The following is an 18610-nucleotide window of genomic DNA, read 5'->3' as shown; positions in this document are numbered from 1 at the left end:
AACACACACTTTTGAAGTTTTAATTTTTCTTCATGTACAGCCTTGTGTTGTTTTTTTTTTTTGTTTTGTTTTTGTTTTCTCCCAAAGGCTGGTCACAGACTGATCTTCCTAACTATGGCTTCCCACATATTTGGGACCACATCTTGGCTTTTTGATTGAGATGAAGTCTAGTTTTTTGCCCAAGCTGGCCTCAAACTGCAATCTTCCCCAACTCCATCTTTCCAAACACTTAGGATTATAGGTATAGCTTGACAAATTATTTTTGGAGGGTGACATTACTGGGGTTTGAACTGAGGGCTTCATGACTTGCTAGGCAGTGGTTCTATTGCTTAAACCACATCTCCAACCCATCTTTTTGAAACAGAGGTCTTACTAATTTCTTGCCAGGGCTGGCCTAAAATTGTGATCCTGCCAATCTCTATCTCCTAGGACCACAGGCATAAGTCACTGTACATAGCTGGAAGACATTCATTTTCTCTCTCTCTCTCTCTGTCCATTTTTTTTTCTTTTGTTAGTAGTGGGGCTTGAACTCAGGGCTTGGGTGCTGTCTCTGAGCCTTTTACATTTAATTTGATTGTCAAGGTGATATACAGAGGGGTTACAGTTACAGAAGTAAGGTAATGAGTACATTTCTTGCTGAACAGGGTTACCCCCTTGTGCTCAAGAGTTGTGCTCTACCACTTGAGCCACAGAGCCACTTCCAGTTTTGGAGTGGTTAGTTGGCGATGAGTCCAACAGGGATTCTTTTGTCTGGGCCGGCTTCGAACCTCTATCCTCAGATCTTAGCCTCATGAGTTGCTAGGATTATAAGCGTGAGCCACCAGCACCCAGCTTAGAAGACATTTTAAACAGCACTTAAACTTAATAAATAAAATGTTAACAATATTTACAGTTGATTAAAAAGATAATAGTATGACAAACTATGACCAGATTTCAAGTGTGTACCTGCATCATAATAGTGATCTGGTTGACAACACTGAGTATACGCTGTATCCTGGCTTCAAATATGTTAAGAATTTTTAAAAATATACTCATACCCACATGTATCATCCAATAATAAAGGTGGTATTAAGCCACCTTTTATTCTGCTAATTGGTAATTAAAAAGAAATCTATGAATTATATTGGCTTTCTAGTAAAAAGAAACAATTGATGAAGAACAGCACACTTTACAAAGGCTCTATCCTCTTAATTTATTATTATTAGGTGCCAGTCCTGGGGCTTGAACTCAAGGCCTAGGTGCTATCTCTGTGCTTTTTTGCTCAAGGCTACTGCTCTACCACTTCAGCCACATTCTACTTCTAGCTTTTGGTGGGGGGGAGGGGGGTAGATAATCAGAGAAGAGCATCTCAGACTTTCCTGCCCAGACTGGCTTCAAATCTGAGTAGCTCGGATTACAGGGATGAGCTACCAGTGCCAGGCTTCCTCTTAAAATTTTAAGCACACAAGATGGTATTGGTAACTATAGATACTATGTTGTTTTGATCTCTAGAGCTTACTTATGGTATACAACTATAACTATACCCAGTGAACAACTTCCCATTTCTCTCCCACCCTCTGCAACCACCATATATTTTTCTGTGATTGACTTATTTCAATTAACATAATGGGGGCTGGAATGTGGTACAGTGGTAGAGTGCTTGCCCAGCATACATGAAGCTCTGGGTTTGAATCCTCAGCACCACATACACAGAAAAAGCTGGAAGTGGCACTGTGACTCAAGTGGTAGAGTGCTAGCCTTGAGCACAGAGAGGCTCAGGGACAGTGCCCAGGCCCTGAGTTTAAGCCCCAGGACTGGCAAAAATAAAATCAATTATCATGTTTTCTAGATCTGTTCACGTTTAGAAAATGCCAGGTATTACATATAAGAATGATAGAATGAGCAAATAATCACTTTGCAGTTCCTAAAAGATGTTGGATACAGCCAGATGATGGTAGCTGACACTTAGAAATCCCAACTATTCAGGAGGCTGAGATCTGAGGATCATTGCAGTTTGAAGCCAGCCCGGGGAAGAAAGTCTGTGAGACTCTTCAATAAACTACACAAGGAGCTGGAAGTAGGGCTGTGGCTCAAGTGGTAGAGCACTAGCCTTGAGCACAAAAACTCAGGGATAGTGCCCAAGACTGGCAATGAAAACAAAAGCAAAAAAGATGTATGCAAAGGAAGTAAAAAGCAACTTTACAATGGCAAGACCAGACTTTTAACCTAGTGATCCCCTACCAGTGAGGAAATCAGAACCCAATCCAATCCTTGAATCTAACTTCCAGTGTTCAAGAAACACAGAAATAGAGGAATAAATTAAGCAACAATACAAATTCAGAATTACACAAAATACCAGACAACTAGCCCCATTCTCAACAATGTACTCTGGACTTAGACTTGTCTTCCCTTCCTGCAATGTTCTGCATAAACCACCATCTAGGGACATACACAATGTTGTATAAATCCTATGCCTTGCAAAGAATTGTAACTGAAACTTACTTTGCAGCTAATAAAGTGTACTAATAGGCTCAGTTATGGGCTAGAGAAGAGACTATACTCTGCAAAGTTGCGATAATATTCTACATGCAATATATCCTCTGAGCCAACAACATTTGGTACTGATTTCCCCACAGTTAAATACAGTTTCTCAACCTTCCTGATGTTGTTTAATGCCATTAGTCTCTCCTTACTTGTTGATTCTGTCCTATTTAGTATTGTATTTACTGCCTCATCATTTTGTTTATCAAGTCTATATGCTTATTTTATCTTTTGTCATAGATTTTGTATTTTATTTTTCTACTAGTAACACTCCTAGCAACTTGGAAAAGCTACAGAATTTCTTTGTAATGACAGTAGGGCTTTTTTTCTTTTTTGCTAGTATTGGAGCTTGAACTCAGGGCCTGGTGCTGTCTCTTAGCTTTTTCCACTCAAGGCTGGTGCTCTATCACTTGAGTCACAGCTCCACTTCTAGCTTTTTGGTGCTTAATTGGAGATAAGAGTCTTACAGACTTTCCTGTGCAGGCTGGTTTCAAATCACAATCCTCAGATCTCTACCTCCAGAGTAGCTAGGATTACAGGTATGATTCAGCACCTGGGTTGATGGTAAGACTTTAAAAGACAAAGATGTTAGCACTTCTAAAGTTTCTCCTATCTCTCTCCTTGATGTTCTTACCTGATTTTTGTTGGTACACTCATTAACTCATTTCTCCCTCTCTATAAGACACGACATAAAAATAAATTTCAAGTATAAATATCCTTTGTCTTGGGAAAAATATTCACAGTTGTTTAAATTTAGACTTTACATTTGAATAGATTCAGTGTTCACTCCCAGACCGTTTATAACACAACATCTCCATCATTTATTTTTAGGCATGTTCAAAAAATTTTAGTTTCTGCATATTTGGAAATACACTGGGGTTTGAACTCAGGTCCGTGTGCTTGCTGGGCAGGCACTCTACCACTTGAACAACTCTGCCAGCCCTGGAAATGTCTTAATGAAGTTTACAATATATGAATGGTGATTTAATTTGGTAGAAAATTCTTGGATTACTTTACTTTGGATCTGAATGTTGTAACAAAAGACTCACCCACAACAAATATCCCTTGCCAATTAGTATGAAAAAGATAGAAACACAAAGCTGAAGAAATAGGCAACCAATCTGTACAGCCATTCCACAAAAAAAGTGTATGTTAGCCACAATATTGTTATATGCCTGTCACAAAAAAATGATTGGCACTACTTCCTGGTGAGGATGGCAGGAGTTACAACCACTCTGGAAACTGATGGTACCTACTACAGTTAAACACACATGATTTCAGTCCAAGAAATAAACTCAATAGAAGCATATACATGTATACTAATGCACCAAGAGATGTGAATTAAGAATGTCTTGTAATGATTATATAATGATTTATAATAACTCTTAACTGGGAATGACCACTTCCAAACTATCTGCAATCTAGTGGCTACACAGTGGCTTATTCATAAAATGGAATATCCAAATAGTAAGAATGAACCACAGATACTGCCACATATAACACACTGAACCTCATAACCAGTGAATGAAAATCAAAATATAAAAGAGTACATATTGGGGCTGGGAAGGTGGCTCAGTGGTAGAGTGCTTGCCTTGCATGCATGAGGCCCTGGGTTCGATTCCTCTGCACCACATAAGCAAACAGAAAAAAGCCGGAAGTGGCGCTGTGGCTCAAGTGGTAGAGCGCTAGCCTTGAGCTGAAGAGCTGAGGGACAGCGCCCAGGCCCAGAGTTCAGGCCCCATGACCGTACCAAAAAAAAAAAAAGTACATATTATAGAAACACAATTCCATACATATGAGATTCAAGAACAGACAAAAATAATCAATGTCATTAGAAATTTTAATAGTTACCTTATGGACCTAGAGCTTTGCTTTCTACAAAACTGAGAGGGTAGTGGGGAAAGGGAAGTGTGAGAGAGGGAGAGTGGGAGATACAGGGGATAGGAGAAGGGGGTCTGTGGGCAGGGGTGGGCAGGGGTTCACATTCTCCCTCACAGAGGCAAAACCTAGGTATTGATATCTGCGCCCTCCCTTAGGCCAAAAGAACATCGAGGAAGGACCAAAGATCTGCAGACATTTGGTCCTTCCTATCATCTGTGGGGAAGGGTGGTCCCAAAGGCCCTGAGCCCTGCCCTCAGAGCACACTAGCCCTGGGCCAAGGGGGCTTTGATGGTGGCCACCAGCCTCAGAATCTTAGCCTTGGTGCCATATAGCTATCACCTCTCTTCTTGCAGTGAACCAACTTCCTAGCTACCATCACTTTGCAGAATCTGGTAACCTGTGGTATTCCCTTGCCACAGATGTCCAGACACCAGGGAATTAATTTTCCAGTTTCTTCTTGAGCTGGAGATACTTGGGCATGTAGCCTCAAGCGCCACAATACAGGACCTATAGAGTGAGGGCCATGGTCAGGGACCCCAGCACCCACCCACGATGATGCTCTGTGCATCAGGCTGTAGGCACAGGGCCAATTTAATGTAATTTTGATTTTGCCTTTCCAATAGCAATAGCATTGATTTTTTTCAACCATTTAAAAACTTAAAAATTATATATGTTTGTATATATACTACATATGTATACACACACACACAGACACACACAGACACACACAGACACACACACACACACACACACACATACTACTACCAGATGTGAACCAACCCCAAGTTTAGAGCATCAGGTGGTGTCTGGGGGTTGGGTGACGAATATCCTGACTTGTTAGTAAAGTTCTGTTATATACAAGGCTGTATCTTTTGTAAATTTGTATTGAGCTGTATTCTTGAGATTTATAAGCTTTCCTGTATTTCAGTAAAAATACTTTAATAAAAACCCCTTTAAGTTCACTAGAATAGTATTTGACAATTTTTACTAGTTTACTCCAGGATGTGGTAATTTCTTACCATAAAGTTTTCGTTTTTAATTTGTGAAAAGTTTTCCAACCTAATTCTGGCTCTTACCTTCCTTCAGTTCCATGCTACTTGCTGGGAACACCAATGGATGGCTCCCAGGTCCCCCACAGAATGTCTGTGTATGGGACTCCAGCATCTATCTCCTTTGATGATGTTCATTTCTGTGGTGGGTTTTCAGTTTTGTACCTGTTTTGGAGTGCTCTTTTATACTGGTTCCTCATCCTAACTGATTTTCTTTTCCTACAATTCTGATTTTACTTTTCCAGCTTCTAATACACTTTTTGTCTTTTCTTTTCTTTTCTTTGTTTTAAAGAGAGGTTTTTTTGCTAATCCACTACCTGGGCTGATCTTAAACTGTGATCCTCCCAGTCTCCACCTCTTGGGTAGGTGGGATTACACAGGCATGACCCACCTTGCCAGGCAACTTCCAACACAGTTGTAAGGGCTTTGTAATCTCATAGTTCTTCTGGAGCTTTATCCATAACTCATCACTTTGTGACTTAGCCCTTCGTCTTTCATTTCTGATTTCAATATTTCACTTCTAGTATAAATGTGTCCAATTCTTGTCATATCATGTAAATTTTCATCTTAAATTCTATATGAATTCCTCCAACTTCAGTTAACCCTTTGTTTTGTCTCTGATTTTGAGACAGTCTTTTGTTTTCCAGGCTGGCTTCAAACTTTCAATCCTCTTGCCTCTACTTCTCAAATGCTAGGATTACAAGCATGTGTCACTCTGACTGGCCATGTTAAATGAGTATTTTAATAGGGGAAGTTTATCTCTAAGAGCTTTCCTACTCTACTCACGCTTGTTTATCCGTGGGGAATGATTCTTGCTGTCTACTGTGTGGCAGGAAGCTTAGCCAGTATCCCTGGCCTCCAGACATAAGCATTATTATTCCCACTGTGACACCTAAAAAATGTCTTCTTCAAAACATTGCCAAGTGTCTCATTTTTGGAGAGGGAAAAAATAGCCCCCAGCTAGAAACCATTGGTCTAGGGCAGACACAGTGCCTGAAAGCTGTAGTCCTGGCTAATTGGAAAGTAGAGATCTGGAGATTACATACTTTGCAGGCAAAAAAAGTTTGTGAGACATAATCTTGACAAATGGGCATGGTGCATACTCATCATTCACCTGTCATTCCAACTAAAGGAGAAGTATAATTAATGGCTGGGAACTGAGTCAAGTACCCATTAATCCCATTAATCCCAGCTACTCAGGGAAGCACAAATAGGAGGACTGCAGACCAGGTTTTCCCAGGGATAAGGGAAAAAAAAAATCTATCTCAGAAATAGCCAGTGCAAACCAGGCACTGGTGGCTCCTGCTTGGAATCCTAGCTACTCAAGAGGCTAAATCTGAGGATCACAGTTCAAAGCCAGCCAGGGCAGAGAAGTCCATGAGATTTTTTTTTTTAATCTCCAATTAACCACCAAAAAATGCAGAAGCAGAGTTGTGGCTCATCCAGCCTTACAGAAGCAGAGTTGTGGCTCATCCAGCCTTAAGCAAAAACCACACACACACACACACACACACACACACACACACACACACACGAACGAACGATAGAGCCCACATCCTGAGTTCAAGCTCCACTATTGGCAGAAAAATAAAACAAACAAGCAACCCAACAATGAAAAAAAAGGGCTAGCAGGGTGGCTCAAATGATGAGTGCCTACATTAGCAAGTACAAGTAAACTCAAGTGCCCTGAGTTCAACCTCCCAGCACTGCCAAAAAAAAAAAAAGTCACTCATCTATACTCATTTGCTCATACTCCTGTTTACTTTGGAACTTAAGCTAGAAAACTAGGTATTATAGAGGTTTCAATTATTAGTTCAAAAGTTCAGCAGTCTGAGGTAATGAGAGGAAGTGGGACTGGCTCTGACCTGGACAGTCCCAACTGGCAAGTCCATCTCTAAGCATGTCATTTTGCTAGAGTCAATGCCTCTATATTTGTAATGTGTGCTTATGTGTGATGTGCTACAAGTTGAGTTATATGCTCTGTGAAGATGGTATTTTGGATTATTCCCTCAAAAGGGTGTGTTTCAGTCTCTCTGATAAGATCACATTTTTAAAAAACCTCAATTGGCTGGGAATGTGGCTCAGTAGTAGAGTGCCTCCTCACATGCATGAGGCCCTGGGTCTGATTCCTCAATACACATCCACAGAAAAAGCCGCAAGTGGCACTGTGGCTCAAGTGGTAGAATGCTAGCTTTGAGCTGAAGAGCTCAGGAACAGCGCCCAGGCCCAGAGTTCAAACTCCACGACCCATTAAAAAAAAATAAATTGATTAAAATAAAAAGCCTCAATTTTGGTAGAATTTTTGTTTGGTAGCTCAGTACAAAGAATTTTCCCTTCCAGTGGCCCTTGATACTGCTGGACTTCAGCTGCAGAGCTGGTTCCTAACATATGGTTTCCTTTCTCTCCAGCCAACCATAATCAGACCAGACTTTACCCTGCCAGAAGCTGGAGCAGAGTCATAAAGCTACCTGCTTGCTTTCCACAGAGCACACCTTCTACATTAGGTGGTTTCTAGCCCATACCAAGATGTAGGGCTCCTCTGAGCCTTAATGATTGTCTCCCTCAATGGGAATTATATACTTTAGTGATACAGTTTGTGTATCTTTAACTTGATACTATTCTGGCACATTCCTTGGAAGAGATAGTTTAAGAGTGTGGCTATCAGGTGGGAATGGGAGGGAAAAACTGGGAGAGTGAGGGAAGGGGGGACATTGTCCAAAAAGAAATGTACTCATTTCAATACTTGGCTTATGTAACTATAACCCATCTATATATCACCTTTTTAATAACAATGAAAAATTGAAAGAAAAAAATAAAAGATTGTGGCCATCATCAAATTTTACCTGGCAGCCCAGTGCTGGTTGCTTACACCTGTAGTCCTAGCTACTCTGGAGGCTGAGATTGTGGTTCAAAGCCACACTGAACAGGAAAGTCTGTGGGACTCTTACTTCCAATTAACCACCAGAAAACTGGAAGTGGAGCTGTGGCTCAAAGTTGTAGAGTACTAGCCCTGAGCAAAAGAGCTCAAGGACAGCCCTCAGGCCCTGAGTTCAAGCCACACAACAGACCAAACAAACAAAAACACAACAACTAAATTTAGCTGTTCTTTAATTTTGTTTCTTTTTGTTCCTTTCACTAGGTTTTGGGAAAGGAGTGTTTTGCTATCTTGCCATTAGGTTTCCATTATTCCCTTCCGTCCCCAGTGTAATGTTTCTTTCTTCTCCATAAATGTAAAGTGGAACAGCAGAGAAATGGCTCAACTCTTCCTATAGAAATATCTGTTGACTGCCTTACTTTGAGCAGTGAGACAATATGTAGCTTTTTCTAGAATATATAATAGAAAGCTCTGGGGGAGACCTCAGGAGAGCAAGATTCAATTTTTGAGAAAATCCTGGTTTCATGGCTCTAGGTGTTTTTCTTAACCCTGTGAACTTAATTTTATACTCATTAAAATGCTGTTCTACTTCTGCACTAGGCTGAGGGTGAAAATGAATTATTTTTCTATCAGCAAGAGATATTCAACATAACAAATTAGTTATTACTACTAACAGAAAGAGGAACTCTCAGTTTTTAAATGACCTTCCAAGTTCCCTCCCTGTCTACATAGACAAGGGTATCCACATGTTCCCAGGGAAAACTCAAGACTAGAAATGTATGTAGGAGCACAGCTGAGACACTTACAAAAATGACATTGGTATAAAGACACTATACAATTAATGCACAGATGTCAAAATCACACAATACTTTCATAACTACTTCTCTTTCCAAATAGCCTTCCATAATACTTCTTCAGTTTTTAAATGCAACTTCAGTGGTCTTAGTGTTGAACACCTTGCTTGGGTGCATAGCCAAATAGATCTACTGCCCTGTGCCTGTGAATAATTTACCAATAGCAGGATGTCCCAAGAGGTAAGCAGGCGATAAGAACCTAACTGTGATTATGTAATGTGTTAAATTTTTCACACTAAAGACTCAGGTCAGCTGCTTATGAGTCTGGGCTGCATGCAAGTATCTTTGTGGGTTTTGTTTTTGTCAGTCAAGGGGTTTGAACTCTGGGCCTAGGCGCTGTCCCTGAGTTCTTCAGCTCAAGGCCAGTGTTCTACCACTTGAGCCACAGCACCACTTCTGGTTTTCTAGTGGTTAATTGGAGATAAGCATCTCACAGACTTTCCTTGCCCGGGCTGGCTTTGAACCACAATCCTCAAATCTCAGCCTCCTGAGTAGCTAGTATTACAGGTATGAGCCACTGGCACCTGGCTATTTAAATATCTTTATAATAACTAAATTAAAGGTAAAGAGATTATGTCGAAGCTGCTATGATATTTCTGTAGAGTTGAAATACAGAAGTAGAATGAGGTTGACAGTTAATTAAAAATTACTAAGGTGCTTGCCATATGCTTGGCACTAGACTAGCTGCTTTAGAAACAATTCGTAGTTCTTGTTCTTTTATTTTGACTGGAGGCTGCGTGAGGTTTGGAATCAGAGCCTCACTCTTGCCATTTGAGCCACATCTACTAATGCACAGAACAAAGTCAGACAAAGCAGCAGCAGCAACAGCAGCAACAGCAACAGCAGAAGCACTAAATCCTGACTATCCCTTGGCCCTGATACTGGTAGCTAGTTCTGGGCTCTTTAACCTACCCTCTTCACCTTTTCTTACCCTATCTCTTCCACATGAACTTCAGAGTTCCTTTGCCCTCAATGTTGCTGTTCTCTATTCTCAGGCTTTTTCTTGGTCTTTATGTTCAGCCTGAGGAAATGACCATGACTGGAGCTACCATCCATTGTTGAAGAACACACCATTCACAGATCCTACCAGACACCGTAGGTTCCTCCCACCGATGCCAAACTGGTTCTCTTCCAGTATTTCAGTGCCAGTGAATGTACCACTCTCCACCTCGTCTTTCAACCTGGAACCTCAGGGGATGCCTGTGACTGCCTCTTCTCCTTGCTTACTCCTATATCCAACTGCTGCCACTTGCTTCTTATTCTTTCTCCCATCCATTCCTGCTCAGTGTCCCTCTAGGCACCCTTTACTTTTTGTCTGAGCCTGCAAACTGGTTTGTCTGCTTTTGGTATCATCCTCAGTTCCCCTGAAACTACTTCCTGGCCACTCCCAATCCTCCATCAAACATGCCAGTCACACAAAATACTTGCATTTCCCAGTGTTCTCTCACCTCCATATTTTCATGTGGCTTTGTATGTCTTTCATCTCTATGATGTTTATACCCTCTGCCTAGCATTCAACATCTTTTCCTGGTTAATGAATTCAACTTCTATTGATCCTTTAAAACTCAGATATCACCTTCTTCGGGAAGCCTCCTACTAATGTCTCTCTTCCCAGGGTCAGATTCCCTGCCTTTATACTGATACTTAACTATTGTCTCAAAAAATATTGACAACATAAAAAGTTCCTCTTCATTTCAAATTGAATGTAAAGGCAGAGGATAAATTTTCATTAAAAAACTGTAGTAGACAGACTACATGATTGTAAACATGATTGTTAACTTAGCATTGCCCATTAAGGACTGTGATCCCTACATCTTAGGTATACACTGTCACCAGGCAGACACTGAAAGCAGCCATACTTGCTAACAATGCCACTCCCTTATTTAGACTTACAAGGTATTGGGTAAAGGAGATGTTTTTCTTCTGGCCATTTCTTTCAGGTAAGATAATCAATTGGCTAAAAACGCAGCACATCTATGGAAGCAGCTGAAATCTACATGTCCTAACCTCCTGCTCTGGGCTCTGGTTTAGTCTCTGTGGCTTCCTACTGGATGCTCTTTAGAGACATCAGGACAACACTTAAAAGCTAACATAGACTGTTTCCTCATTTACAAAATGATGACTACATCTCAAAGGATGCTTTTCTGACTAAAAAGTTATTTGGACTCATTCCTTGTGCTAATCTGATTCCTCTGGGAACTCTCATTACTGAGAATGGATACAATGCACAAAGACCAGGCTCACCACCAAGGTCCCACCTCTGACAAAAGCATCACAGACTAAGAATGGTTGGCCAAGAGATCTTGAATGCATGCTTCAAAATATTAGAAATATGTTGACAATACCCATACATCCCTTGCTATAGTTAAGTATAGAAATTCAACTTACTAAATTTTCTCAAAACCGTAAATATCACACTTCATTTCAGAGGAAGATATTTCCTTCCTTAGCTTCTAAATTTACTTCTTTGAAATTTCACATATGCCTTTTCATTCTAGTATTATATGAATCCCTTTTAGATGCTCAGAAAACAAAGCTCTTAGCAATTAGTGTTTTGGTTACCTGGTGATGCCTTCCATGCTACTGCTAGAGGCACCTTTAAAAGCATTGCTCGATTATAAAATACATTTAACCATAGAAATTTTCAGAAAGCATATGAGGGAAAAGTCCAACCCTAGAAACAATTACTTGGTCTAGCTCCCACTAGTCTTTTTTCTAACCCTTTTCACCTAGATGGGATTATTTTATTTTATTTTTTGTCAGTTGTGGGGCTTGAACTCAGGGCCTGAGCACTGTCCCTGAGCTTTTTTGCTCAAGGCTAGTACTCTACCACTTTGAGCCACAGCATTACTTCCATGTTTCTGGTAGTTAACTGGAGATAAAAGTCTCATGGACTTTCCTGCCTGGTTTGGCTTCAAACCATGATCCTCAGATCTCAGCCCCCTGAGTGGCTAGGATTGCAAGTGTAAGCCACCAGCATCCAGCAAGATGATCCTTTGTGTACTATTTATTTTCTCTGTTTCCACCTAAGCCTTTTTTCTATATTCACAATACAAGGTAGCTTTGGTACCAAGCTTTGTTTAGAATGAGACACAGGTAAAATGAAGCTAGAGAAATAAATGACTTGGTAGTGATAGACTGCTCCCTGCCTATACCCCCACCGCCAGGGCAGCACTACTGCACTGCCATTGCTGAATCTCTCAGATGCTATCTTCTGCATCACTGACTTCAAGCTAGGGTGCATCCTCTCTGAGGACTCCTCAGGCTGGAGAAACAGAAGAATACTGAACCACCATCCTTATCTTCCCCACACTCTCAAGGCCACCCTAAGCTCTGCTCATAGACTCTTCAGTCTGAAGGAATCACTTTCCAATTCTCCCTATATTTGTCTATTTCATTTTTTAAATTTTACATTTTTCAAAACCCATCTCTGAACAACAGCTTCTGTAAACTATTACACTCTTGTGATAGGACCGAGTTGGTTTTATACATGTTCTCTTGATGTGGCCACTTCTTTGTGACAGCACAATGCTGATGAAAAGAGGCATATAGCAGAGTATGTAGAAGAGACCATTGGATATTTTATCAACAATTTTGTTTTTTTTTTCAAGTAAGCAATGATGAACCTTTTCTCTTCATTTTTATCCTTAAAAGAATGTCTGATAAGAGAACAGCCAACTCTTTTTTCTTCTTTTCTTTTTAAAAAATTTTTGTGGTCCTAGGGTTTGAACTCAGGACCTTAAGCTTGCTAGCCACATGCTCTACTACTTGAGACAACCTCTCAAATCTTTTTTGTTTTTTTTCCTTTTTTGCCAGAACTGAGGCTTGAACTCTAGGCTCGGGTCCTGTGGTTGAGCTTCTGTGGATTTTCCTGCTCAGGCTGGCTTTGAACTGTGATTCTCAGATCTCAGCCTCCTGAGTAGCTAGGATAATAGGTATGAGTCACTGGTCTGGTTCATGCCCTGAAATCATTTTTAAGGGTCTCCAATTTTGCCTAGGGTGACCAAGGGCATGATTTTCCTACCTCTGCCTCCCAAGTAGCTAGGAGTATAGGCATATACCACCATGGCTGGCTTTTCCTCTCCCTTCCTTAGGGAGTGGGAGCCCTTAAGTAAGTGTTCTACTACTTGAGCCATATTCTTAGTACCTGGCTGATTTTTTCAAATAGGATCTTTAACTTTTTCCCCCAGCTGGCAGTGAAACACATCATCCTATCTTTATCTCCTGAGTAGTTGTAATTATAGATATAAGGTACCATGCTTGGCTCTTCTTCTCTAAGTTGTTTTTTTCTGCTTTTTCTTGCTATTTGGGCTCTTCCAGTCCTACGGTGTGTCAGAGGCAATTTTAACAACTTCCAAAGATTAACATGAACGAGGCTGAAAAGTAGATGTTATTATCATTTTCACTGTGCAGTGGAGAAAACAGAGATTCTGAGAGATTACATGAAGTACTCCAAGCCTCCCAACTGTGAGTTGGAATTCAAATTAAAAAACAAAACAAAAAAACAACAACAAAAAAACTAGCTTGACCAACCTTTATAGCCATATAACTGAAGGCCACAACTGAACATTTACTATAATAAATCCCAAATGCTAGGTAAGGATGTTCTTGATCTTAGAGGAGAAATATAGAACATAACACCAAACCCAGGTAATGGGACAGACACAAACACCAAGACCAATTCCTATGATCACAAAGAACAGGCTTCCTCCAAATACTGGGATATACCTCAAGGTCATTTCATTGTTGGTCAGATCTACAAAGAATGAGGGTAGTGGGACTCATGGTCCTGGAGTATGTCTGTGAACTTCTGGCAAGAACCCTGACATGTCTTCACATTATTTCCCAAGTGAGTCCTCACCATTGGCCTCACACCCAGTTAGAGTAGGACAGCCAGCCCAGCTCACCCGCATTTCTTGGGAAGCAGCATCCCAATAAATGACAATTTACTTGTGAGAGAACAGCCTGCTTTTTCCATTTGTATATCATGAAGTCACACAAATTCAACCACTTATTGCCAAGCATCAATGTGTTCTTCTGTTAACACATGAAACAAGCAAGTCTTTTACAGAACACTCCATAAACAGTAGAGTGCAGGAACTACCACACCACCACACCAGTGACCTCCTGTTGGATGGCCATGCCCACAACAGAGGTTCCTGAGACCCTCAGTCCCACTTTCTTCCCAGAATGCAGACATACAAGTTGACTTGGCTTTTTAGTATTCTGACCTGCAGCACAGGTGCTCATATAGCCCATACTTAAGTCTGTTAGAAAGGCTAATTCGGACCTTGACATTACAGTCTTGAGCAATGATAGACTTGGGATTCAAGCCTATCCAAACAAAGTGCACCACCTCCCCCCAAATCTGTGTCCTCAGTACCCATCACCAACAAAGCCAAAATCCAATTGCCCTATCTCTTCCCTGTAAGAGGCACTTGGTTTGCTGCCTTCTCGACCCACTCTCAGGGAGGCCCTCATCATTTCTTGCCTCAGTGATAACTTTCTTACAGTTCCAGTATTTCCTTCTTAATACAGGCCAGAACTGTCTTGCTCTCCACCTACTTGCTCTCAAACCCTCAGGAACTTGCTACTGCACATAGGAGAAAGTACAGCTCCTGACCTGGGTTGCTGGAGCCCTGATCAATCCAAAAAAGATGGGTGGAAGGGTAACCTTTTTTTCCCCTTACCTTTCCTTCCTGCCAGACCAAGGACAGTCCAAACAAGTCTCATCTTTCCACAGCCCAAGCTACTCCCTCTCTCTTTCTAGAATGTCTCCTTTCTACCTGATGGGCCTAGAAGGGCTCAACACTGACATCTCCTCCCACAGGAAGCCCTCCTTAATGGTCCCAACTCAATGAGTAGGTATTACACAGAACCTATGCCCACCTCCACCTCCACGGCACACACACCACAACAGCATTATCACTTTTTCTGCAGTGTCTTTTCTACCAGCCTATTAACTCATTTCACTGTCCCTAAGATCCAGCGTGGTGATCAGCACACAGTAAATAATATGCCAAACCAAAGAGCCTAGAAATCCAAGCCCACTATGCTGCCACCTTTTGCCCTTTCTTGACATCGAGGTTGGACTTACCAACACAATCGCAGGTAGGGAACTCAGCCTGGGCCCTCTTTGCAGGTGTGTCCAGCAGACTCTTGGTGGGCGTGTCCAGGTACTTAAGAGGTGACTCCAAGAAACCACTGAGGGTGGGTGTGAGTGGATTCTCAGCCTTAGTGGGTGTAGCCTCCTGGCTTACTTCCTCTGAATGGAAGCAGGTGGTTGAAAGCACAGTCACAGCTCCTGAAGACTCAATCTTGATCTGCTTGGGAGAGCGGGTGGCAAAAGGGCTTTCAGGGGCTGGGATACAAGTTGGCTGGTTCTCGGTGTCTTGAATGGGCACAGAAGGGGGGCCAGGAAGCCCAAAGCTATCCCCAAATTCGGCCTCAAACTGCCGGATGAGCTCTTCTAACTTGTCATCGGCAGGGGGAAGGGGGCCAGTGGAGCCTGGCTGCAGTGCTGCCATAGGGCTAGGGGACCTCATTTCCTGAGTAGGGGGCAGCAGGCTGTCCCCGGAGGGACTAGGTGCAAATAGCGCAAGAGAAGGTTCTGGGGGCAAGGGGATGGCAGAGCCCTGTGTGGTAGGAAGAGGGTCAGGGAGAGGGGCTGGTGGAGGTGCCTGCACTTCCTCAGAGGCTGGGGATCTCAGCCCTTCCAGAATGATCTGCCTGAGAGGCAGGAAGAGAGGCTGCACTTCCCGGGACCTGGACTTCTTGATCTGAATTGGCTTTCTGACACTGGGCTTGATCCCAGGGGTTGCTTTCTCCGTTCCCACAAGAGCTCCAGCTGGTGTAGAGGGCTTCTTCTTCTTTTCCTTGGGTGGTCTATCTGGAGGCCGGGGGGCAGGTGAGCTTGGTGGGGCCCACCAGCCAGAAGCAGGAGGCTCTGATGGAGCAGGGAATGAGGCATCATGGGCCTGTTCTAGAAAGAGACTGCGTTTGTGGTGGAGGTGCTGCTGCAGGGCAGTCTGAGCCTTCTGGTGGGTGTCAGGTTCTGATGATGGTGGGGGAGCCTCCCTCTGGAGATTGGGGGATGGTGATGGGGCTGGGGAGGAAGAGGATGCCTCAACTTTGACCTTGGGCTTGGTGGGCAAGGCCTCAGGTCTCTTGAATACTGACTGGATGTAATCACTGGCGCTGCCCAACAGCTGCTCCAATTCAGCCATGGGGTCAGGGCTGGGGCGGGAAACAGGCCAGGAGTTCCGGGGGTTTGTTGCTGGTGGGGTTTCAGTGCCCCAGGCCTCAGAAAACTCAGTCCTTGGAGTTGCTTGGGGGAAGGCTGGGCTATTGGGAACAAATGGTGGGTGTTCCTCAGGGGGAACCACAGGCCATGAGGGAGCCCGGAGGTAGGACTGGGGGGACCTGAAAGGGGCAGAAGGGGACAAGGCCTCAGGGAGGGGACAAGAAGCCTGGGAGGTGGAATGAGAAGGCTGGGGGAGGGCGGAAGAGAGCTGTGTGAGTGCCTCGATGGCGATGGCGGTCTGCAGGCTGATGTTCTTTTCCTTAGCGATGCTCAGGGCACTCTGGGACAGGGGCAGACCCTCCAGGGGAGGTACCTGGGGGACCTCAGCGCTAAGGAGTGGCCTGGTGCTGGGTGCTGGGAGGCTAGCATCTCCAGGAGGCAGAGGCCCTGGGAGCCGGGGCCGCTCCTGCCCTCCCTCCATGACCACAGACTTGATCTTCCCCTCCAGCCACTCGAGGTAGTCAGGGCATTCTGGGCCATCGCAGTTGCAGTTGGGTGGTTTCATGCCATGCCGTGCAAGGGCCAGGGCTGTCTGCAGGGTGTCAAGGTCTTCACTGCCAGCAGGGCAGCCTTCAGGCCCTGGCCGGGGGCCCCTGTTGTTGTTTCCAGCCTCACGACTCATCTCACGGTTGAAGGTTTCATAGAGCCGGGTGCTAAGGGCCCCATAAGAGGATACAGCTTCGGCCACAGCCGAAAAGGCCACCAGATCGTGGGCATCTTCCAGGCGAGCAGTGTGGGCTGGGGCTGGGGCAGCGTCCCAGTTGGGCTTCTGGTCTACCCGCCAAGGACCCGCAGCTCCCAGTAGACTGGGTCCGGCGGGCTCTCTAGCACCATTGACCGGCGCCCCTGAGGTGCTTAGCTGCCTTGAGTCCCCATGGTACACTGGCCCTGAGTCCATCTGACCTGGAACAGGTCCATCAACCGGGCTGAGCTCTGAGCCTGTCTGGAGAGAGAGGGAAGAGGAAAAAAGGAGGAAAAAATGAACCATGCTGTTGGAAAAGCATTTCTCTGCTTCACAGCACCAGGGGCATTTCTAATCCCCATTTCCTTACAAATTCTATTGAACTGACCAAGCCTCAGTTCATCTTCCCACACTCCATTCCTTAGTTGGCTTTACCAGCAAAAATGGGAAAGAAAAACTCTTTAAGAGATCCTGATGTGGAATCTCATGTTGCTCATGCTCTCTGAGAGCCCGAGTTTGACCCCTGACAGGACTCCCACAAAACTAAGATACCAGAAAAAGGTCCTTAACTTACAATGTCCAAAAATCTCACAGGATCCTGTTTTCTTTAATATTTTTTGTCAAGAGGGAAAGAAAACTAACCAAGTTCATATGCTGTTCAGGAGTAAAAAAAGCTGTGTTCCCTCAGCTGACCAGGACTCAGTCATACCATCCTAAGTAAAGAGCCCAAAGTTAGCCGGGTGCCAGTGGCTCATGCCTATAATCCTAGCTACTCAGGAGGCTGAGATCTGAGGATCACGGTTCAAAGCCAGCCCAGGCAGGAAAGTCTGTGAGACTCTTATCTCCAATAAACACCAGAAGACCAGAAATGGAGTTGTGGCTCAAGTGGTAGAGCGCTTGCCTTGAGCTGAAGAGCTGAGGGACAGCGCTCAGGCCGAGTTCAAGCCCCACAACTGACCAAAAAAAAAAAAAAAAAAAAAAGAACCCAAAGTTTCTTGCTCTGTCAAGCCTTTGCTTAAGCACAGGTTGACCTTAGGGTGCTAGTGACATACCCAACCTTCCCTCAAGCCATTGATACACACACATATACAATACACCTAATGTATACAAAACACACAAAAGAGAAGGCATGACAGAAAGGCCCCAATCCAACAAGGTAAAAGTTAATACATAATAAAACTGTTTGCAAGACTTTTTCTTTTCAGTTTTAAACTCAGAACCTTTCTCTTGTTAAGCAGGCACTATACCACTTAAGACACATCCTTATCCCTTTTTGCCTTAGTTATTTTCTCAAACAATCTCTCTTTTCCTCCTCTCCCTGACCAGTGCTTCCCCTCCCCCACCCATCCAGGCTAGTTTGGACTGTGATCATCCTATTTATGCTTCCTGAGTACCTGAGATAACAGGTGTGTACCACCATACTCATCTCCATACCCAGTCAAGATA

The 18610-nt window shown here is 43.4% G+C and overlaps 1 protein-coding gene and 1 pseudogene across 2 annotated transcripts in view; both read right to left on the bottom strand.

Annotated features, from left to right (window-relative positions):
* The window catches only part of Tet3 (tet methylcytosine dioxygenase 3), a 110057-nt gene that overhangs the window by 39032 nt on the left and 52415 nt on the right, over nucleotides 1-18610 (bottom strand). For both annotated transcript variants that reach the window (XM_042699710.1, XM_042699711.1), the window contains one exon: nucleotides 15277-17425. In XM_042699710.1, the coding sequence (XP_042555644.1) occupies nucleotides 15277-17425 (2149 nt within the window). The remainder of the gene's footprint in view (nucleotides 1-15276; nucleotides 17426-18610) is intronic.
* LOC122125143 lies at nucleotides 4661-4926 on the bottom strand (annotated as a pseudogene).

This window comes from Dipodomys spectabilis, unplaced genomic scaffold (assembly GCF_019054845.1).
Source record: "Dipodomys spectabilis isolate Male_0828 unplaced genomic scaffold, ASM1905484v1 ptg000262l, whole genome shotgun sequence".
Taxonomy (NCBI): Eukaryota; Metazoa; Chordata; class Mammalia; order Rodentia; family Heteromyidae; genus Dipodomys; species Dipodomys spectabilis.
Note: the sequence above shows the minus strand (reverse complement) of the source record. Positions and strands in the feature narration are given on the sequence as shown.